The sequence below is a fragment of the Leiobunum rupestre genome, chromosome 1 (assembly GCF_980474605.1).
Source record: "Leiobunum rupestre chromosome 1, qqLeiRupe1.1.hap1, whole genome shotgun sequence".
NCBI classification, from domain to species: domain Eukaryota; kingdom Metazoa; phylum Arthropoda; class Arachnida; order Opiliones; family Sclerosomatidae; genus Leiobunum; species Leiobunum rupestre.
Window position 1 is genome coordinate 44,333,437 of NC_143384.1, and position 24,577 is coordinate 44,358,013.

General features: G+C 37.1%; 1 protein-coding gene across 1 annotated transcript; it reads left to right on the top strand.

Annotated features, from left to right (window-relative positions):
• The first annotated feature begins 946 nt into the window (after positions 1–946).
• LOC149963046 (organic cation transporter protein-like) lies at positions 947–18,254 on the top strand. The gene is made up of 9 exons (XM_090180354.1): positions 947–1,511; positions 8,465–8,568; positions 8,662–8,816; positions 13,348–13,516; positions 14,460–14,604; positions 15,528–15,619; positions 15,678–15,892; positions 16,366–16,547; positions 16,912–18,254. Exons 1-9 carry the CDS (start codon positions 1,209–1,211, stop codon positions 17,065–17,067), a joined length of 1,521 nt encoding a protein of 506 aa, XP_090036480.1. The 5' UTR covers positions 947–1,208; the 3' UTR covers positions 17,068–18,254.
• Positions 18,255–24,577: the final 6,323 nt, after the last annotated feature.

Here is a 24,577-nt window from a genome sequence, read left to right on the forward strand (position 1 = left end):
ACAACGTTTACAGTACCCCGAACCCTTAGTTTTAACTTCTCTGACGTTCCTGTAATTATTTTAAAATTATTTTCTAGGGATGCACCGATATGGGTACAGCCGATATATAGGTCTCCGATATTAAGAAAGGTATCTATCATAACCTTATTGTATATGATAAAATCATTGTAAAAGACGGTTCAGTGCACTGCCATACCATTTTATTCTAATTTTCCATTAAAAAAAGTTTGCAAGTGAATTTGCTATCACAAATCGAATTTAGTTAATTAATCGAGAATTTTCTAATTTTGAAGTTTTTCTTGGAAATACTTTTCTTATACCGGTATCGGCCAATATCGGCTTCGTTTAAACTGATATCGGCCGTTCTACCGATATTAGAAAAATAGGCCGAAATATCGGTGCAACCCTATTATTTTCCAGATTTCGGTGGACGTTACAATAATTTTATATTTAAATATATTTTTGATTTTAAAATACAATTTTATCATTTAAAATATCTTTTGTAGTGATAATAATAAGTTAGGCTAATTCCCTATGTAAAATATTTGCACCTTTTAATTATTTGGAATCATTTTTTTTATGCTGAAATTTGCGTGACAATATTCAGTATACGAGAAATTTGAGTCCTTTATTATAATATATAATACAATGTTGCGTGACCTATATAATCATATAAATTTGAAAAATAGAATCCTATTTTTCCTATAAAGAATTTTAAATCTTGACTAGACTCCCTGCCATAGAGCACACTTGTAGTGGCATTATTACAGGTGTCGTTACAACGCGTACAAGTTCGTTGGCGAACTTTTCGTATCACGCGATAAAACTCGTACTATCACCTTTCTCGTGAAGATTAGAATCAATGTTTATCTCAAGTTGAGTTACTTCATTTTGTCCCTGAAGCGTTCGATAATCATTACGAGATAGCAGCGAAAAACTAATTATAGAAAAAACGCCACAACGTTGTCGCGGAATTCCTTTTTGCCTTCTCGGAACTCTCCGGTTATTTCGCCTGAATGAGAAAATGGAAGTCGAAATGTGATTTGAGAGACTCAAGGTTACCCTATTATCCCATTTGTTTCCTCAACTTTTCCGCGCTGTTTTGAAAACGCCTCTTTCAAAGTATACGTTTACATCGACGGTTAGAAGCACCTGCGAATGAGGAGAAAAAACTTTTAATTTCAGGACTTTCGCGCGACATTTCAACCATGAATGAGATCGACGTTAGCGACATACGGACCAGCGATGTCGGTGACTTGTTGGGCAAATTCAAACTCTGGCAGATCGTCTATTTCGTCTCGATCGTTTACGTTTACGGCGTCACGTCGTTTTCTTCGTTAGGCGTCATTTTCTTGGCTCCTTCCGTGAACTACACTTGTGTCGTGGGCGACAATGTTTCCAGCGAAAGCGCGCTCGACGAGTGCGCTTATTCGGTTCCTAATGGAAGCCAAGTCGAGTGCACTAAATGGAACTATAACCGGACGTTCTATCGCAGGACATTCACGGAAGAGGTACGTTCAACGTGTTTATTTCTAAACTCTGGTTCCGCGCGATTTGGTCAGACTCAGAAAATAGAGAAAAGAACCTACCATGCATTTAATAATAATAATAACAACAATAATAATAATAAGCTAGGCTAATACCCAAGTCATCTAGCAACTTATAATGCCTTTAAACAGGTGGCCAGGTTACAATGCGTAGAAGGGTGGTGGGAAGCCCTTCATGCCACGCGAGCCAACAGCTCCCTACTCTAACTATCACCTTTAATCTCTACGAGCTTTATGGAAAGGGGAAACCGAGTAACAACCCCTTTAACCAGTGGGGGAAAAACTTGCAAACTCTACGCAGAAGGGGTGGTTCCGAGTTTTCACTCAATGCCATAAGCTGGGATCGAATCCGGCTCCTCTTCTTGCGAGGTGAAAGCGCTAACCAACTTTCCACCCCACCTTAAAGAGGCCTTAAATTCTACGAAGGTAGCCCAAAATATTTGAGTAGCCTACTCAGAAGCGCGCTTTATTTTTATACTTACAATCGTCGACCCGATTTCCACGTGAGTATATTTTCCTAACTATATAGTATTTCAAATAATTTTGACCAATTTTAAAATTATTGGGTAATTATAACCAAGAATGTATTTATCTATACTGACGACGTGATATGTTGAGCCGGCTTTTATCGTTGCTTCCAATCCCCTCATGTTCGAAGGGTAAGCTCCTTCCCGAGGGGCTGACCACTATCCGTAATAGGTGTAGAAGCCAGTAGCTTTGATTACGTAATCAATTACAGATTTATCATTACCAAAGGCTGTACTCGCTGTAATCGGTGTACAGAATGTACAGAATTTAAGGAAGTGGTAAGCTCGTCGAAAATAATCTGGTCTCTCATTGTTTTCCTAAAACTCCGGTCGTCTCAACCAGTGTCGTAAACAAGGGGAGGGTTTCCGTTCCCCTTGAGCTTTTCTTTGGCTGTAATAAAATGAAACCCCCTCTCAGGTATTTTATATAGTTTGAACCCCTTTCTCAAAATAGTAATTTTGCCGAAATATAAATAAATACAGTTTGGTTATAACGTATTTAAGTGAATTAGAAGCTGAACTTGAGTTAAGATCTTTTAACGAGTGTGACCATGAATGTATTCATTCTGCTAGGCACCACCTTAGGCCCAAGTCATCGAGTGACTTTTAAAGCCATTAATAGGCGAAACTATAAAGTCTAGGGGGGCTGAAAAGATGGTAGTCAAGTGACTTTGTGGAGAACTGCAGCGCCATCTATCCTAAGAAATACGAACTAATATTCATGTTATTTTGCTAATGGTGGTTTAAATTTTGATCGATTCGTCTAAATTATCTGTTTATTATTATTATTTAAAACATTTTGTAATAGAAAAGTGGAAGTTAATTAGATGTCTGCAGTATCTGGAAGGAATAACTTCTTTAACGTCGCACGGCCAACTATGAACACGAGTTAACGAATCGAAGTTGGCTGTGAAAAGGTAGTCACGTGATTTTGTTTTCCCATTTTAACACATTTCTTAAAACCAAATTTACTGTGTAGTTTCGCCTATTCATTTGGCCGGGTTAGAATGCGTAGGAGGGTGGTGGCAAGCCCTTCATGCCACCTAGGAGCAACAAACACAAGGAGAACGCAGCTAGCCTTTAAACACGCTAATGCAGTGTTGTGTACAAATTTCATTGGACGAACCTTTTACAGGGACTTGATCAATACTTCCGCGGTAAAAAATAGTTCGCTTATTTTTAATGCTTCAATGGGTAATTCTTCAAGCGCTTAACTCAATTTACAAACAATTGTTACTTAATATTTAATATAGGTACTTTAAACATGATCTAATCATTAGCCATAAACAATTACCGCTTAGTCATTATTATATACGCCTACGTAAGAATACAGGAGTTGTTTCACCAGAAGTATATTACACATATTTTAAAGAAAAGTAACCATCTACTTGTCCTGGTTATTCGCTTGAAACATGATTGTCTTATGTTCTATTCTAACTATTACATCTAGGATTATACTTTTTTATAATTAAATATATCTGTAGATATTTAATGTCTGTAGATGGAGTTAATACACGCTGTAAATTTTGATCCGTGATGCGGTGTACACCGCTTTTGGAATCCACCTCCAGCCTGCGAAGGTTCATGTTTTATTTTAATTTCCCAGATGGATCTAGTAAACGTCTAGTTCCTCTAGTGATTAAAATAGACTTAAAATTATTTGACCCTATTAAAAATCTTTTTTACCTATATCATAAAAGCTATTTTCCCCGAAATGAAACACTCAAATATGCAAAATGTTTATTCTCTTAAAAATATTCAAAAATTAAACTTAATATACCAAAAAATGTTAATAGACGGTAAAATAAATGGGGGTGGAATTTTAAACCGTCATTGCCACTTAAAAACTGGACACTGGCCAGGGAGGGAACACCGGATTGGTTGGTATTGGAGCATGCGCAGAGGCCAATTTTTAATTTTCGCCGAGTAACAAATATCTAAATCGTGATTCTTCGTAGAGCACGTGGCGCCATCTAAGTAAACTGACCGTTATATTTCGGGAATAAAAGCTAGACAAAATGGTTGTTTAACTGTAAATTTACCTATAACTTGAATTCTTTAAATTAAAATACAAATTATTAACTGAGATAAATCGTAATGACGTGAAAAACGGTTGAAATGATTTCAGTGACAATTAAAGTCGGAGGCTGGGGGTACGAAAACCCTTCAGAGGCTGGGAAGCCGTTGGAATTTATTTTACCGTCTATTAAAAATTTTAATTTTTTTATTCTCGGAGTAGCGCTTTCGTACACGTTTTTGGACGACCTCTCTTTCTTTTTTCACCAATAGGCGATATTATAAAGTCAGATATGCTTGCTCAACTTGTTAAAATGGGATAACGAAATAGTACAGTTAAAGCCTACGGATGAATTCATAGGCTCTTTGGTGGGAAAGCTAATGGAAGCATAGTGGAAGCATGGGCCAAATAATGATAAATCCAGGACATGACTCTGGTACCTTCATACGTACTAAATCGGCCGTCCACTAAAAGACACAGGCGGCCATTTTAGTAGGGGGGAAAAGGAGGAAAATAATAAAAAATTGGGGGCAAAATCAAGCAAGTTTCCGGTTTCCCGAACGCCATCTAGTGATGACTGAGTCGGAATTCGGAAATAAGTGGCGGTTGTAATTCGAAAATCCTGCCATATTTCGCCCCTCATTTTTTGATAAATTTTAACGATTTTAGGAAAGTATATGTTTAATATTATATAATTATATATATTATACTAATTATTAACTTAGTACGTATAAAAATAAGTACTTACTTTAATAACCACACTATATATGATAACTGTGAATAAATATTCCAGGATATTTACTACGACGACCACGTGTATTATTTTTGAAAACTGTCCCTAAAACATTTGCCCCCAAAATGACGTAGGTCCGCGATCGCGCGTTTTTCCCAATAGGGGGCAATAGTGATCGGGTGTTAGCGCTGTTGGACGGGTTTTTCGCATAGAGTCATGTCCTGGATTTATCATTATTTGGCCCATGGTGGAAGGTGGCCTTTCCCATCAAAACAAGAAGGCCACGTTACTTTATTATATCGCCTTTGCTGCTGGTTCAACGGTGTATTTTTTATGTCTAATCGCAAGCCCTATGCAGTGCTTACACGAGTAGCCCATTGATACGATTTGGTTTCCAGTTGTAAAGAATTGGTTGGCTCTTGAGCGTAACATACAAAATTTATTTTGGCAGGGTTACAGTTTTGCAACCACTCATTAACAGAGTCCATTATTTTTCTAAAAAAATCACCCATAGGCAGTCTCTGGCGCAGTGTGCACCCTTTTTTATGCAATTGTTTGTTGCTCCCAGGCAATTGTTAGTACTTGGAAATCCTGGAGCCTTGCCTTCGAACCACCCATTGTACTTCAAGAAATATTCATTCACAAAATTTTTAGTTGATTAATTAATTAATAATAATAATAATATTCTAATACGCGAGGCACCACGTCCTTAGGCCTAAGTCATCTAACGACCTCTAACGGCATTTTTTCTGGTAGTGCGGTTTGGCAGGTGGAGGATAGATCTTCTTGCCACGCGAGCAAACAGCTCCCTACACTCACTATTACCGTTAACCTCTAAGAGGGTATGTCTGTTAATCTAAGGGAGAATGACAAGATCTGCTAGCATCATGTGGGAAGTTACAAGATGGCACAGCCACAATAGTAGCCTCTTCCTCCTAGCACTCTTGATTTTACCCCTTTGATTAAAAACCCCGGCTCAGCACTGGCATAGGTAGATAGAGAGAACTAATACCAATCGAATGACGCCTTAATGAAATTTAGGCCTATATCGAGTGCCGTTGAAGAGAATTCGTCGATTCCCGGCCACCTATACGGAGCTATAGACTATACGGACCTACAGCTTCCACTGTATTATTCACCACCACCGCAAACATCACGAACGAATATAATAGCATCTTTCCTCTATACTAGAGGAAGAGGCTAAAAACCAAATGGGCGAACGAATTCTTTGATAGATTGCAGCCAAAATTACCCTTTTTTCACGGATTAGTTTTAATTTTTTATATTCAATACATTAAAGCATAAGTTTATAATATAAAGTTATAATTAAAGTGACAATTTTTTTTATCACAGGCCTGTTTACGAAAATTCTCCCATCTCATATAAATGTTTTGAGTTATTTGTTGGTAGAACGTATAGACGTAGCTTTATTGGCAACTGTATACACACGTACCAATTTTCCAATGCGACCCTTACTTTTACACGTGTAGGAAGTACGTGGAAATTTTGTATCACGTATTATTTCTGTTTTGATTAATTTTTTGATCATTTTTTCTGAATTGGTTTCTGATAAAATATTTTCCCTTTTTGGTTGATTTTCAAATTTAAATCAAACCCATTTTTTATTAACCCTCTAGTTTATTGTTTTACAAATTCTCCTTCTTAACGAACCAACTCAAAACCATACATTTTGAAAATTTATAACCAATTTTTTTATGAGAATGAGATTAGATAAATGGAGATTGGTTTCATTTCGTGAAATAGGTAATAATTTAAAATCCGTTCAGAGAATATTTCCAATTTAGACCTTTAAATTGTTTTATAAAAATTATTTAAAATCGACGTTTTAAGTTACACTAAAACAGCCTAATAGATGGTTTTGATATTATTTACTACAGCTTCAACAAAACTGTTATTTTTTTAATTTGCTTATTTACTAAATAATTAAAAGGCGATATTTTGAAGCATGCAGTTTTTTATTCGCCTGTGGCTAGACTATATTTATGTGATTTTTACTCTACTCGATACTAAGGGAGTACTTACCACCATCTGGTGGCAGAAAACATTACTACACATGTAATGGGTTGCTCCATAGAGTAACCCACTCACATAGAGTGGAAGGCTATCAGCGAAACTTGTGAACACTTTTCATACGCAACGTCTTGTTTTCGAGGCGTGAAATAAACAAGTTGGCCTGAAGGTCATATACAATATCTGGATAAAAGTCAGTTTATACTCTAAGAAATGTAAAAACAACACCATCGCTCTTCGGACTATATTAATTCAACCCCCGAAAAGCAGTTAATCCGTTAGGATTATTGTTTCATGCGCTTCCATAGGGCCTTCCACTCTATGCGAGTGGGTTACTTTATGGGTTGCTCCTTAAATCAAGTGGCGGCTCCAAGAAAATCCCTTGGATTCTACTTTCCGGGTTACAATAAAAATTAAAACCAAAATACTTTTACGAAAGTAGTTTAAAGGGAGATATAAGTTGGGACCTATCAAGGATCAGATATTTATTATATTTTAGATAAGATATATATTTTTGGGAATATTAAAAAAATAAAGTGAATTTATTTCTTAAATGTTTGAAAATAATTGTAGTCAATGTATGTTTATATTTTAAAAAACTTTGCTTAAATTTGAGCATTGAAACCGTAATAGTAAATGGAAAGTATTAAGTGTGAAATAGCAGCATTGAACTTCGATACGGTGGCAGTTATTTTTGTTCCGACTAATAACTAAAACTAATGTATTTAAAACAAAAAATCTAATATAATGCACCGGACTTTGGCGCTTCTAAAATAATTCCTTTCGAGGATACCGCGCCATCTAGGGAGGGGAGCCTACAGCAGGCGGCGGGACATTCGATGTTAAATGCCCCTTCGTCTGTTGTAACCGTATTAACCTTGTTTGCGTCGAATTTATTTTTAAGTAAACAAAAGATTAAATTTAATAGAATTAATTCGACATAATAGTTATCTCAAGAAATAACTAAGCGCACTTAATTTACCTAGCTAGCGAAGCAAGGGACTAATAGTATATTTTAACTCGCTTAACCCCAAAATGTATAGTAGTAAACGCTCGTCCAATGAAATTCGTATACAACACTGCATTAGCGTGTTTAAAGGCTAGCTGCGTTCTCCTTGTGTTTGTTGCTCCTAGGTAGAAACGACGATTTGATTTATTTTGGTCTTCGGCCATGCTTCAGTCATCACGTGGTATAAGCCTATACCTATTTCAAGAGAAAAACATGACCGCCGCTCTATTTGTTACCGTACGACGGCTAAAGGCGCTGCAGTCAGCAGGGCTACCAGGCACTTTAAAAAAAAGGCTGGAGTCGGCTCTCCTTATCTTTCCTACTAATATTAAACTAATATGCAACCAAAAAATTCTGGATTTTTTTAACACGTTTACTTGTTTTCGGGAGCGTCCACCCAAAGTCAGTAAGTAGCTTCCTGATTGTAGTCGAGTACGTGTTTTATGTAAAAATGCCATTTTTTAATGGCGCCGCTAAAAACCGATAGTGCCATCTATTGATCAGCTAGTATAGCTGTCAATTTCAATATCCGCGGCTCACTTACTTTAGCCGATTACTCTAAAATGAATTTAACTTCAAATTGCGATATGTTGTTTTCAGTACAATTTGATATGTAACCGAGAATACTTGATATCTCTAGCGAATAGCTTGCAACATGTGGGTGATATTGTGGGCTCTGTGCTACTTGGACACCTGGCGGACAGGTACGTCACCAAACAAAACTAATTTTTTAGACACAGACATTCAACTGAGTTCTCAAGAGCGTGATCTGATTACGATCTATTTTTGTGATGCAGATTTGGCAGAAGAAGAGTAATTCTGACCGCCATGTGGTGCGGAGTCGTCGCTTCCCTTCTGAGTCAGTTCGCGCCCAGCTTTGAGTTCATTTTGGTTGCCAAAGTCTTGTACGGTTTCTCCGGAATTGGATTGGCCTCCGTGGGATTCGTTCTCTGTTAGTATTCTACAATACAATTTACAATAATAGCGTTTTCCATCGGGAACCTCCGAGTGTGCTCCAGATTTATTGAATGACGTCACTGCTCTCTGTAGGAGGCGCTCAGAGGATTCGCGCTGGTAACTCCCAATTAAATACGTAACGTTTTCGGAGCATTTTTTTGGTTCCCTCCGACTCTTGAGTTGGGACAGCTGGGAGCACTCCGGGAGCACTCCGGGAGGGAGTACCTTGGTCAATGGAAGACGCTCCTCCCTCTCAGAGTTGCCCCTTTTTTCCCAATGGAATACAATTTTGATTTTGGAGCACTCCGGGAGTGCTCGGAGGTTCCCAATGGAAAACGCTATAAAAGGTTTTTTTTTATTTAAATTTCTATGGAACATTCCTCGTGCAGTGGGACATTAACTAGTAAAAAATTGAATGACCTTGAACCATGTCTTCAAGGTCATTCAAAAACTATCTCGAGAACCATTGGGTTTACGGACTTTGTTCCAATTAGAAAGGTGTAGCTCGCCATATTATTAGTTCAAATAACTTTGATTTGACCAAATTTGAGCGATCAGAAGCCGATAAATTGAAGGTTAATGCATTCAGTGTTTGAATACCTTTCGTGACATTTCAATTGAAATGTTGAACGACAGTATGAACTCCGTCGTTAATCGAGCTCAAGGATGTATCGTGGCTTGAGTTCTTAAATTACGGTAATTTAGGAAATCAGTAAATTACGCGGTAATTTACCGTAATTTTTTTTTAAAAAGGTTTTTTTTACAATTAAAACAAGGAATAAAAAGAAACCGTTTGTTGCTCAAAATATTTCTGAATGACTAGGTCTACTTTCTTTTTCACCCATTTTTACCAAATAAAACTTTATTTACTTATTTAAATGAAATGAAATTATAGAAAGAATACTATATTCTATCGCTAGACTACTTCGAAGTAACGCTAAACCAACGCAGATGCTCGGAATAAACCATTGAATTGGGAATAATACTGCTAGAATTACAATTACGATTTCGGTTGTCATGGTTACGCGGGATCTGTTCTGATAAGACTGTACGAAATTCATCTTTATAATTAGGCGGTAGCGCCATCTATATTTTGTAAAGTTATACGGCTAAAAATAAATAATTGTTAGCTAACTCACCGTAACTTGAATTAAAAAGTATCGTGTTGACAGAATAAAATTATTTTTAAACAACTTCAAAGGTTTGTTTGTTACGAGTAATCATACATTTCAATTTCGCATCAGATTCGCGAAAAAATTCAATTGCAATATAGTTTCCACCACTAGAGACAGATGCCGCCACGGTACAACGATAAAGTTGATAAAGTCTCCTTATTGAAGGAAATTGGTCCCGCGCCAGCTAGATTTAGTTGTACCTCTATTTATTCCCAACTCAAAGGAATAACCATAGATATAAGAAATGTATATAAAGGTCTAGATAAATTTCGGGGCGTCTAAGCCTAACATAAAATACGGAATTGACACCTAGCAGACACCGAGGAAGGCACGTGACCAAGAGCGCGAGCTCTCTTAGCATTTTAGTACTAAGTGCTTGACCTTTCCGCAGGCCGTAGTCTTTAGACACCATCTGTTGGTGACTTTTAGTATAATTTTTAAGCACGAGCCAACGGCTCTCGCGACGATAGCACGAGCTTTCTTACCGATAGATAGCGCCCTATAAGGATAGCCTGCAGAAATTACGCGTTTCTGCTAGCTGTCACCTCCGTATTCACTCCCTTTGAAATATTTTATCTAGACCTTTATATACGTTTCCTATATCTATGGGAATAACCAAGTGAAAATAAAACTAACATTTTAGCAGACGACAGATGAATCATTAATGTGATTTTTCTTAAACGGGGCTAAACATAAGTATTCTTCCTATTAAACGTATCAAACTATTCTAACACGGTCTTCGGTGGCGCAGCGGTGCCTAGCTCTTCGAGTTAGTGCGTTACGCCTATGACCTAGTGTTTGCTGGAGTTAAATTACATTATTATGGTAATTTACCACAGTAAATTACCCTGGTAATTACCATTTTCGTAATTTACCTGAGAAAATTGTAAATTACTGTTACCAGGGTAATTTACCGCGTAAATTACCAGGGTAAATTACCGATTCGTATCTCTAATCATGGCATAATTGAACCGTTGTAAACTATTCAGTATTTATTTGATTTGGTCACATTAAAACTAATACATTTTTTTTATTATGAAACACATTTGCTCAAATCAAAGTTATTTGAACTAATAATATGGCGAGTAACAACTTTCTAATTGGAACCAAATCCGTAAATCCAACGGTTCTCGAGATAGTTTTTGGATGACCTTGAAGACATGGTTCAAGGTCATTCAATTTTGTACTAGTAAATGTCCCCTTGCACGCGGAATGATCCATAGAAATTTTAAATAGAAAAAACCCCGTTTTTCAGTTATTTATCATTTTTTGTTGTTTAGTGGTCACCCTGTATAACCTCGACAATATATTTATTTACTCTCGCGGATAATGAATATGGCCACCATGGCCTAGTTTTCTCCAAGGTTGCCTTACTGACTATGAGATATAGGTAATTATGTAGGGCCCGTACTTGCGAAGGCCGGTATTAAAAAGGTGGGTTTCCTTACAGTGGTTTTCGATAACAATAAAATGCTACATTGGATCCCTAACTTCTTCCCACCTCCTCATCAATCACGTTGAAAGCCACTAATTACAATGTGATCCTTATCTCAAATTTGAAATTAAATGCCCTCAGAAATGGCTAGGATAAGTAATACTCGCCGTTTGGCGGCAAAGGTTATAAATGTTTAATTTTTAAATGGATACATTTCTCGTAAGATATATATTATAAACTAATAATTAATTTTATGTTTCGTTTCAATAATTGGTCATTATTTAGCTAGTAAAGGTTAGTTTTCATTATAAAAGCGTTTCAGTTTTCATTAGGCCTTGACCTCGAGCGGAGTATGTGTGAACTACGCACACAGGTCGACAATTTATAGGCCGATAAAAATATTTCGCCTAAGTTGTTCTCTTTCCCTAACTAATAGAGGATTTCGGAAAGGGGGTAGTAAGGGGAAGTAAGTCTGTGACGTATGTTTAACAACAGCGCCATCTATGTACAGATATCAAACTATAAAAAACGTTAAAAACAAATTTCGTCTGCTGCAGTATTTTAAACAAGCCTTAGCAAGAATCGTGGCCTTACGCGAACGTTTCTTATGATTAACACGTAAATTATAAGTTAAAAATATAAAATGAATCGTCGAATTGGAATTGGAGGATCTACTATCATCCATTGAAACAAAGCAATTATAAATTATGTTTGCTTTGTAAGAAGCATGAACTTTCGCGTTAATGTAAGAGACATTGACTAGGTTGGTGTGATACGAAAACATTCGTGACTCGGTTAGATTTGAACATACAGTAGCCTTTGTTTTTGGTTTTTTCACTTCTTGAATGATATTTTGCAATAATCCCATCCGAATATTCTTTGGGGATATCTTTTAGAAGTTTAGTCCAATTGCCTTTTGGGATTAATTCTGCAATTTTGACTGAGCTATTGTTAGGCCTTGGCTTAAGAGTGTCACTGAAAAATATTACCGATTAAAAACTCTTTTTGTATCAGTCTATTCTATAATGCCTTTATTTAAAAACATTAAATTCAAATTTTATTTAAATGATATTTAATTTACATTTATAAAAACATTAACAAACCTTTTATTTGGAGAATCCATCGCTATAAACTTGCCGATTCGCGAATTCGTTAGACTGCAAAAAAAATCGTCGAAGTTGGGCGTATAACTCCGACCAATCAGAGAAATCCTCTTTTTCGCAGGTTTACGCGGGGGAAATACTGATGGGAAGTCTCCTCGTAGGATAATATTTTTATCGGCCTATTTCAGGTATCAACGAGGCTTAGACGGCATTTAAGCCAGGTTTTACCTTTAGAACACACTTATGAGCGATTAGGTTACATAAAAGACCTGAGCCGTCGAAGGTGGGCCCTGGCCCCAAGAGTAGTACTACTGGAGATAATTATACTTTTTCGTAGAGAAGTAAACGTCGTTTGTTCAAACCATAGAGTAATCCACTCACATAGAGTGGAAGGCTATCAGCGAAACTTGTGAACAATTTTGGTACACCACGTCTTGTTTTCGAGGCGTGAAATAAACAAGTTGTCCTAAGGGTCATGTACAATATCTGGATAAAAAAATGCAGTTCAAACTCTTAAGAAATGCAAAAACAGCACTATCGCTATTAAGGGCTTCAAAAGTCGCATGATGACTTAGGCCTAAGGTGGTGCCTTGGGTATTAGCCTAGCTGATTATTATTATTCACGTCTAGAAAACAAGCTGGCCCGTTAGGTTAATGTTTCACGCGCTTCCATAGGGCCTTCCACTCTATGCGAGTGGGTTATATGGTTCAAATCCAGGCCCCTAGGCTGTACGAGCCCCACTAATTTGTACCGACACCTTGTCTGGCCTGTAAAAAACCACAATTTTCTCCAATAATGTCGTATTGATTCAGTGATGGAGATCAGCGGCATCGAATACCGTGGCATGTTGGGCATCGCGGTGGAATTCGGATGGGTCACCTGCTACGTCGCCATCCCGGGCATCTCCTGGCTCGTCAGGGATTCTCAGTACTTGCAGGCCGTCTTCACCGCCGCATTCTGTCTTCTGATCGCGCTGCTGTTGTGAGTTGCGATAAATTGACGGATACATAACACCATAAGTGTATAATATTGTTTAATTAGTGTGACACTTCCTATTCTTCATATTCAAAAGTTTTACTGACAACTATTCACTAGAAAGACTGCTTTATGGGCTTCGTCGCCGTTTTGCGTCCGCTTGCTCCTCGCTACTGGGAGATTTTCTTTTTGTGATGACGTCACTCCGTTACTAGCTCTCAATAAAATAATCACCAAAGTGACAAACTTGTGGAACAAAATTTTATACTTATGATAACACCGATACATATTTCACAAGGGGAAAGCAATACCAGATGGTGCCAATAGTCAGAAACGTAAAACGCTTAAACTATCTAAAACCGATAATTTTGTTTCCCTTAACGCCTACTTTCTTATTTGAATTTTATAGTTCAAAACTACATGGTTGCCCAAATTTCCATTTTTAAGGTCGAGATCACTTTTCTCAAGGTCAAAATAGCCCTAATCATTTTAATTATATGTTATCATAAGATTTTATTGTATTTTAAAGATAAATATTTTCAAGGTGTATAGTTTCATTGCACGGTCGATATCCCTATTGCACGGTCGGTATCCTCATTACTCAGTCGGAATCCCCATTACTCGGTCAATATACCCATTGCACGGTCGGTATCCCCATTTCAGGTCGGTATCCCCATTTCAGGTCGGTATCCCCAATTGTTATAGACCGCTCATTTGGACACCCCTGATTTAAATAAATTTTACGTAATACATCTCTTCAAATAGCGTTTGACGTTGTTTTGAAAAATAAATAAGTATTTATTCCTGTCCCGTACAAAAATTTAAATTGGTGGCATCTGGTATAAATAAAAGCAATAAAATTGAGCATCTAAGGTCTTCTGTTACAAACAATTTTCGAATCGGTCTCCTATGTTTATCTTTTTTAATAATGTGTTTTATTCCCTTCGAGCACCGTTCCCGAGTCACCTCGCTGGCTTTTGCTCAAGAATCGAAAAGCGGAAGCCGCCAAAGTAATGAACAAAGCATTAAAAATGAACGGAATGCCCATTGTCAACATGGAAGAAGTCATCGAGAAACTATCTTCCGTTATCAGGGTAAAGTCTTTAATGATTCACACTATTGTAAAGAACAGACTTCATAAAAAGAACTCTTTTGAAATAATTAACAGGTTTCGGGAATAACCTTTGGTAAAAACTGTGAATTCGGTAATGATCAGATTTCTGGGTAAGCCATCCTTCGAAATAGCGAACGGATTTCTGTGAAAAATGTCCATTTAATAAAGGGCAGATTTCGAGGGAAAATGTCCATTCGATAACGGACAGATTCCGCGATAAAATGTCCATTTAATAAAGGGCAGATTTCGAGGGAAAATGTCCATTCGATAACGGACAGATTCCGCGATAAAATGTCCATTGGATAACGGACAGATTCCGCGATAAAATGTCGATTCGATAACGGACAGATTCCGCGATAAAATGTCCATTCGATAACGGACAGATTCCGCGATAAAATGTCCATTCGATAACGGACAGATTCCGCGATAAAATGTCCATTCGATAACGGACAGATTCCGCGATAAAATGTCCATTCGATAACGGACAGATTCCGGGATGAAATGTAGATTCGATAACGGACAGATTCCGGGATAAAATGTCCATTCGATAACGGACAGATTCCGGGATAAAATGTCCATTCGATAACGGACAGATTCCGGGATGAAATGTCCATTCGATAACGGACAGATTCCGGGGGAATATGTCTATTCAATTATGGACAAAATTGGAGGAAACACTACGCATTCAATAATTGAAGTAATGGGCAAACACCCTCCATACCGTTTACAGATTTTCAAAAACGTTCATTGAAATAATGTATAGATTTCGGCAAAACCTCTTCATTATAGAGAACACATTTCGACGAAACCGTCCATTATAGTACCGATTTCTGGGAAATTACCATAAAATAATGGATAAATTTCGGAAAAATTCTTACATTAAATTATGTTGATACTTTGCAGACATCAGATGATTCGAACAAATCCAACAGCGTGATTGACCTGTTCCGGACCCCATCACTGAGAAGAAGGACTTTCATCTTGTACCTTTATTGGTAAAGTAATTTTCTCTTGGATTTTATGACCACTACTTAGAATTGAATTATATTATAGGTTCGTCAACGGTTTGGTGTACTACGGCATATCGCAAAATGCAGACATCTTCGGTTCCAACTACTATCTCAATTTCTTCCTTTTCGGTGTTGTCGAATTTCCAGCATACATTATATTTGCTCTGGTACTGAGGCGCTGTGGACGAAAATGGCCAGCTGGGTTGACGATGGGATTGGCAGGAGTGTTCTGCGTCTTGGCTGGAGTGACACCGAACAGTAAGATCGATAGGACAAGAGTCCCGGTCACACGAAAGCTAAAACGCATTACCTAACTAATTGTTCCTTGGGATCTGAACCTTTGGCCGACCTAAAATTTCGTAACCGATTCATGGCCGCGTTTCGTCAAGCAGAGCGAAGTGGATTCGGCATTTGTTATTTTGTTAGCTTTTGTGATAAACCAGGATACACGAAGAAGAAAAAGCGATTAGACGATACTACAGCAAGGGGAAATAACCCATAGGTTTGGGGGCCAGGATTGCTATTTCGTTGTCGTGTAGCCTGCTTTATCACGCACGAAGGTCTTCTTAGTTGTTTTCAAAGGGTCGTGTGAACCACTTTGGGTAAACTAACATTGAAACCGTTTTCAATAGACAGTTTTGAAAGCAGTATTGAAATGATTTAGGCGCTCGTGTGACCGTAGCTAACATCTTTTCAGTCTCAACAAAATTGAGAGACAAGATCTTTAATAGGAATCCATTGGTTGCTGGTGATGCTGACGGTTCTGGGGAAATTCTGCATAGCGTCCTCTTTTGCCTTGGCGTATCCGTACACAACGGAAGCTTTCCCTACAGCCGTCAGGGGCATCGGGCTCGGTTCTTGCTCAACATGTGCTAGAATCTCGGCTACCGTGGCACCGTTTGCCAAAGAGCTGGTATGTTTGCTACTAGGGGCTAGCCACTTCACGTTCACCTAATATATAATTATATAATTATAAGTTTATTACCGAGTTATTTCACAATGATTACAGAAATATGTCGGATAAATTATGATTACAGTAATCATTTCAGCCAGAGTGTATACTCATTACCGTAATGATTCTACCGATAGTGTACACCTATTACCGAAATCATTTCAGCCAGATTGTAGGCCGATTAACATTGTCATTTCCGCCTTCTCTAATAATTTTACGTCAAAGTGTACACCGATTACAGGAGGAAGTGGTCAGCCCTTTGGTCTCCTACGTTTTAACGGTCTTGCGAGGCGTACGATGGCTAAAATGTAGAATTTCTTTTTAGGGCAAGGTAATTGGATTACCCTGGGTGATGGCAATATTTGGCGCGTTCGGCATCTTGTCGGGATCATTGGTGTATTGGCTGCCAGAGACCAACGGCAAGGCCTTAGCCGATACTCTCATTCAAGGCGAAAAGATGGACGATGGTGAAAGGAAATGATGAATACTCGTCGTCGTTGAGATTAATGGCTCCGTGAGCCTAATAGGACACGTTGAATCCCGTGATATTTTTGCCTGTTTTTTAAGATGGTCCTTGGTAACTAATTACTGTGCTAGGTGGTCGATTTCCCTCTGGCCCGTTGGGTAAAGAATCTTGCCTTCCAGGGTTGGCTGGATTAAACCACACTTGTTTAGACCATGGTTTAAACCAAGTGATTTTTTAAAAATTCCAATGGTTTTTTTAATAATTGTTTTTTTTAATTAACTAAAAATTATTCCAAAATGTTTGTACATTTTTTTACCGAAATGATTACATTTCTAAAAAATTTACAAGGTGACAACATTGCCTATATTTTCAATACCTTCCTATAAATTAAGTATATAACCCGAAAACATTTCGCGTCGTCGTGTAGCCTTCTTCATCCTATCTTTAACTCTATTGTATCTACTGTTTTTCGATAAGAATTAATCCTTATTTTTGCTTATGGTTTTCCTATATTTTCCTTTAATTCCCTTGAAAATTTTCCATTTTTTCTTAAAAAATTTCGAGTAATTTCTCCTGGTCACCCTGTATTTATACATTTTTAATCAAATAGTGCGTGGTTTTATCGAGGCATATTTTTTACTATTGATATTAATTTTTAGTTGATGGGTAATATGTATGAACGGTTAAACAAAGGCGAAAAATAGATTAAAAGTAAAATAAAGCAGTGTTTAAAAAAACCTGATTTAAACCAAAACTAACCTGGTTTAAGCCGAATAAAACCCGTGTTTTGGGTTTTCATAAAAAAACTTTTTTTTTTATAACCCTGCTGCCTTCCTAAAAAACCTTATTTTATCCGTCCTGTAGAAGTTGAATTCCTCATTCCGATCTTGCCGAGTTTATTGAACATCTGTGCATTTCAGGCGACATGTATTGGAATAGACCATTATTAAAATTGATCTTCATTCGAATTAAATTAAATGTTTAACCCTTCTGGTTGTATAATAGTAATTCGTTGAATTCTTCTCTGATAGTTGGAATAGGTAATCTGCGAATTTTCCGTGCAGACACTTAATTTAATTAAAACTGGTGGAGTTGGCTTTTTACCAGTTTCTAAGTAGTAGTTACTAGAGGTCGGTAACGGTTAATCATTATCCATGATTAAATTGATTTTTTTGGGAAAAAAATGTAAACAAAGAAATTTACCGGTTAATATTTCGAAAATGATTAAAAAACATGTATTATTCGTAAAATTTTAGCTTTTTATCGAAAAAAACGTCGTTTTTCCGATTAATTTTACAAATTTATCAAAAAATTAATCGGATAATACAGAAATATAAATTACTTGATCAAAACATTTTACGAATAATTTTGAGAGCTTTATCTATTGAATAAAAGTTAACCATCCCCGACCTCTAGTAGTTACTATAGTCTACAGTATAAAATTATGCTCAATATTTTTTTTGATTTTTGTATTTATACGTTTGCTTATAGCAAAAAAAAACGCGTACATTGACCGAATAGTAACGAAATTAATGATGTAGATTGGGAACTATTGTTAGAGCTTAGCGCCGATTTCATTTAGGTCGGCGGCTGTGGCTCCCCAAAAATCACCCTTCGGTGGCGCGGCACGCCGAGTTTTGGCGGCGGCGGCGGTGCGAAGGGGCAAATGTTTATCCCCCATTTGAAAATTTGTATAAGAAATTCAAAAATATTTTTGAAGGAAAACAAATAAAGTTCGGTAGAAGATCTAAAAAAAAAATCGTCGGCGGGATCAAAATTTATTGGAAGGCTCGGCGCTAGAGAAAATATCGGCGACAGCGGCGTTGGATCGGCAGCGCTAGGCCCTAACTATTGTGCTCCAACCAATGAAACATGGGTGATGATTAACGGCTGATGCTTTGATCTTAGCCGAACGACGAAGAAGCTTATTATTGAATTAAAAAAAATTTAAAATCAAATTAACTTAAAATTTATTTTAAATACAAAAGTCATCAATTTTGCGATTATCAAAAAGTATGTTACATAATTACACAAAACACTATACAGCAATGTAAGGTATATCAATTGATGTATAACTAAAATTTCAACCTTTTTGTATAAATTCAGCGATAGTTAGGCACGTCAATACGAAACCCAAATAACCCTATAGCTCGATCAATGAGAATCCCTTTTCGTAATTCTTCGTTGTTTTCGAAAATGAAATATTTTGGGTCGATAGGGCCAATAAATCCAACGGCAAAGACGTGGCTTTTATTGGCAATTTGAAGTCATTTAATCGGTTAATATACATACGCCAATTAAAGGGAATATAACCTCAGGTTTTTTGGTGTGGAACACCAACACTTCGACCATTTCCCGCTCCCTCTTATGGCTTCAGATATTTTTGGCGATGGTTAGTAATTTCCCACCTAAATTGTTAACATAAAAACATAAAAAACCTTAAAAAAGACTTGAGGTTATATTCCCTTTAATGTACAATACCTTAAATAATGTCAAAGTCTATCAATTTATGAGGTAAAACTTAATCAGCCTATGTCAAAGGATAATTATGTAAAGTCTTCTTAGTCCAATTGCCAATTAACAGGTAAGTGATCTAACTATCAAAAGTCTCGGATTTATTAATAAAGTTAAGCAAAAACTGACGAAACGCTTCTATTGGTGGAGGACCAAAATACAGAATAAGCAAAATAATTCTAAGTTAGAAGAAACCACCTATGGACTGTGAGAAGGATGATAAAATACGCGAAAAAGTAGATTAGTCCATAATTAAAAGGGATAATATAGCTAAATCCTTAGGATTTAGCTATATTATCCCTTTTAATTATGGACTAATCTACTTTTTCGCGTATTTTATCAAAATAATTCTAAAGCCATCATAAAATCCATTTATCAAAAGTCCAAATTTCAGCCAGAGATTCCAACAGTAGACCGGTTTCGCCCTTTTGGGGCTCATCAGTACTGTGTAGGAACTCTGGCTATCCTCGGAAATCTGCCGATATCAGTAAAACTAATAAACAATCAGAGTGCCCTATATGTGAGCAGTCCATTGTTAAAATGTAATTTGTGTTAAAACGACATATCCGAAGAGATCACCATTTTAAAGGTCGAGGTCTCCCAATATGTATATATTTTATTGATAAAGATTTTGAAAGTCACGATGGCCATTTACTAGAGGTTGCCCATTTGGGAAATCATACTCTAAACGTATTCGAATAGGTCTCTCTGGCTATACTACAGACATTTACTAGTGCCCAAAGCCAAAGTTAAAAATTTTTTTAAATACAACCATATGTTACAACCAAATGACGATCCCACAGAATGTATACAAATTATTTAAGTGTTTGTTACATTGAATAGTTTAACAGTGGAATCTTCGGATGAGGTAAACTACAGCGGCCTTATTGGTTTTTTGGCGCCTGCTAGACTTTGTCACGTAGATAGGGTGGGTATTGTTGGCCGCAAACGAATATTTAATTTTTGAATTTAATTGGTTAGGTTAGGTTTTGCCGATTTTGGGTGAAGCTTTCGAAATATTTTGGCTTACGTCTGGTAGACCTGGTCACGTAAATAGTGTGGGTACTTATTTTTTTTGGCTGCAAATGAAGCTGCAATTTTTGGGAATTTTCACGTTTTTTGTTGTAATTCTTTAGCGTGTTTCTGTTGGGTTGAGTGACTTGCGTCGAAGGTGTGACCATCAGTAGTAGGGTACTACTACCCATGCTGGAATCTGGATTTGTCATCTGTCCGGGCTTGTGGACGCTGCGTTGGGCACTATGATGATAGACCTCCGGTGGTATGGTCTCTGTTACTAGGTACACTGGGCTATAAATTCTGACACACTGTAGTGTGTTCGCCCAACGTGTTATTGAGTCCGCTAGATTTAGAAAATAAGTCCAAGGTGTTATTCCACTAGGTTATAAAAATAAATTAAGTATGTCTTCAGGCAAAAGTGATTCTAGTGGTGAACCGACAGATTCTACTGGTGAATCGTCGGACGACAGCGAAATTTACTAAGGTTAATTTTTCACTTTATTCGATTTGGATCGCCCATCGCGTAATTCCGCTGAAATGATCGAATGGTTGCCAGAAAAAATCTTTTGGCGAAGGGCTTCGAGTGTGTGAGATTTAATCAAAAAATGCAATTATATCCAAATGACTAGGTGCTTGGCCGTTTTTTTTATGGAGATGTCGTCGGTTCCGAAACAGAAGAAAATTCAGTACAACACCTACTACGAAGGACAAATCCCTAGCTCATTCTAATATTAGCAGGATCTTGCCTGGCTTCAAATAGGTTAGAACTAGCTAGGGGTTTCTTCTTCGTAGTAGGTTTTATAGTAACGAAAACACAAAAAGATGTACAGAGACACCATGAATTAGCTATTTCAAGAAATATTTTTAAGCGTGATAAAACTTGTATCCTACAGGATCGCTTTTACAAGACAGCGATGAAATATTTTGCAAAAACTTGCAACTTTTGGATAAAAAGCCTTAGAAAAAGCCGTATTTTGGTCAAAATTGGCCCTTTTATTGCAGTTTACAGAATATCTGTTCAACCGAATTTCACCAGACTTTAAATTTATGTATAACATAATTCTATACACGCTTTGCAAAAAGAAATTCAGTGGTAGCGAAATATAATTTATATTTTCGGACACAACTTAAAACAACAATTTAAAATATATACATAAACTGTGCATTCTCACCAGCGAACGGCCGGCGGGACCAGCGGTTGTCGTCGAGATTGACGAAACGAAATTTGGGAGACTTAATTTCAATTCGAAATGCTTTAGATTTTCGGTTCTAATCATTGCATCGACATGTTCTAACCATCAAATTAAAAAAAATTAAAAACATTTTTGACTAATCCTACTCATTAATTAAATTTAAAATTAATAACCACTGTTGCGTAGTGAACAAATTAATGTATTTAAATAAAAATTAAAAATACAGTTTACACAACTAGTTTCAGAACCATTCGGTTCCATCGTCAGGTGTGCTTCTACGCAACAGTGGTTATTATTTTTAAATCATCAAATTAAAGCTCAAACGGAACTACACATTTCTATTGTTCTAACATGAACAGGGAGGGCGCTACGAGCGAATTTAAGTCAAAGTACCATTTTCTAAGAGATAATTTTTCGATATTACTTAAACTATAACTGAAACCTAATGCCGGCAAATTTTTTCTTTAAACGAATGGATTCTTACCTTTAATGTAAGACCATTCGTAAAGAAATCGAACAATATCAGTCTGCGCCTTGAATTTTGAAACTGACAAATAAAGCGACGCACTTTCAGAAAATAAAATCGTTAGAGATAATTTTTTTGATATTAAAGGGGTTTTTGGGTGGAAAAGGGTGGTAACAACGCTTTGGAAGATCTAAATAATATGATTTGGGGGAATGGGTTGTTGAACCTCGAACCTACTCTGGTTAAGGCATTGATCCTTACATATATTCATGAAAAAAACACGTACATGTAGAAATTTATCAAGATTTATGTTCCATTTTATAGACAAATGTCCATCGCTTTTAATTTTCCATCCATTGCCATCACGAGATGGTATATCTGGACACCTGGTAAGTGAACGTTTTCATTTACTGGCTTGATAGTTCGTTCGCGGAGCATGAAGATAGAGTGCGTCTGCGCAAGGGGTCAATTGTCCAAACTCCACTACTCCTTTTTTGGCCATAGCGGAAACCGAAGCTCATTGGCTTGAGTGACATGGGTGTTTGGGGCGTACAAAACGGCAAGTGAAATGTTGTAAATTGTTGAACAGTTGGCTTCCTAAATGAAATTTCCCGCCTAGGGAAGTGGGTAGTGAGCGCTGCTTGATAATTTTGGTGTCGTTTAAGTCCTTTAATTTTCCCTTTCCCTGAAAAGACACTCACTGTGTAGGCATGGAGTCCAAGAAATTCTTAACATAGGTCTGGTCCTAAAGTGAGAGCCATTTTCGTCATGTTCACCAATCGAGTCTTGGTTTTGGTTCGAAATTTTATTTTTTATTTCAAAGAAAATGCTAAACTTAATATAAAGACGTCTGTGTCTTCCGAGACAATGATTGAATCCGTGTTTAGAAACGTTTTGGGCATGTAATATCATTCTCGTGTCTCTTCATGCGACGACTTGAGTTCATCAACTTCGGAAATAGACCCTCCGATTATAGAAAATTATTTTTCAGCATAGGCCACAAATAACGTATTTTCTTCGATGATATCTATTTTCGTCCGCCAGTCTTTGGCTAAAAACTTTATTAAGTTTTCTTTACTGGAAGGGTTTTGCAGGAGACGTCTCTAGTTCTTCATTTGTGTCCAGCAACAATTTTTGAGATTGCAACTCCGGAATCAGCTCCTCTTAAACCTTTCGGAATGGTTTATGGAAAGTTATCTATAGAATGTTGATTCTGCCGTTTCCGGAACCAATTTGAAGTACAAGCGTTAAAAGTTGATTAGATAATGTGTAATTGTCAACTTTCAGCTTTTGTATTTGGGTCATTCCGTCGATTATTGTACATGTGACTGATGAACGAAAAACACGATCTGGAGGGCAATGTCCTATCTCTAGATGTCTTTCAAGAACGGATTTATTTGTTTTCTTCATGGTACCGTCATTATTTGCCAACGACCATTGTAAGTTTGTAACAGATGTTCAAACACGGTCTCCAAGTTGAGTTTCTTTGTTGATGCTATCAATATCATCCGACCAAATAAGTGAGGTTCGGCTTTCAATACGGTGTCTTTATTGACACATTTTTTCATAGTTTTGGTTAACATTGAGCCTCTTCATGCTCAGCGTCTTGTACAAGTTCTTTCACTGGTCTTTGCCTTGTGTAATTAATATAAAATGATATGTGGTAGTGCGCCTCTGCATTCGCCCGAGTTGTTAATACTCCTTGCTACATTCCACGCTAGGACTATGGTAAGGAATATTCAATGATAGTGGGAACTATGGTAAGGAGTATTCAATGATAGTGGGGACTATGGTAAGGAGTATTCAATGATAGTGGGGACTATGGTAAGGAGTATTCAATGATAGTGGGGTCTATGGTAAGGAGTATTCAATGATAGTGGGGACTATGGTAAGGAGTATTAAATGATAGTGGGGACTATGGTAAGGAGTATTCAATGATAGTGGGGACTATGGTAAGGAGTATTAAATGATAGTCGGGACTATGGTAAGGAGTATTCAATGATAGTGGGGACTTGGTAAAGAATCTCCCAATAATGCCATCGCCGTGAATTTCCACGATGAAACGACGACCACGATTTAAAAGTTCATAACGTAGGCTCATATTGTTCGATTTCTTTACGAACGGTCTTAAATTAAAGGTAAGAAACCATTCGTTTTAGTTATAGTTAAAGTAATATCGAAAAATATTCTCTTATAAAATGGTGGGTCGACTTAAATCCCCTTGTAGCGCCCTCCCTATTAATGTTAGTACATATTGTTACGAACTTTAATTTGATGCGATAATAAGAACCGGAGATCTAAACCATTTAGATTTTACGCGGCGGCTATCTTTAAA

Coding starts and splice junctions, on each gene's coding strand:
- LOC149963046 (XM_090180354.1), top strand. CDS start 1,209: ATGAATGAGATCGACGTTAGCGACATACGGACCAGCGATGTCGGTGAC. Junction 8,817..13,347: donor CTCCGTGGGATTCGTTCTCT/GTTAGTATTCTA, acceptor GTATTGATTCAG/TGATGGAGATCAGCGGCATC. Junction 15,893..16,365: donor GGCTGGAGTGACACCGAACA/GTAAGATCGATA, acceptor GATCTTTAATAG/GAATCCATTGGTTGCTGGTG.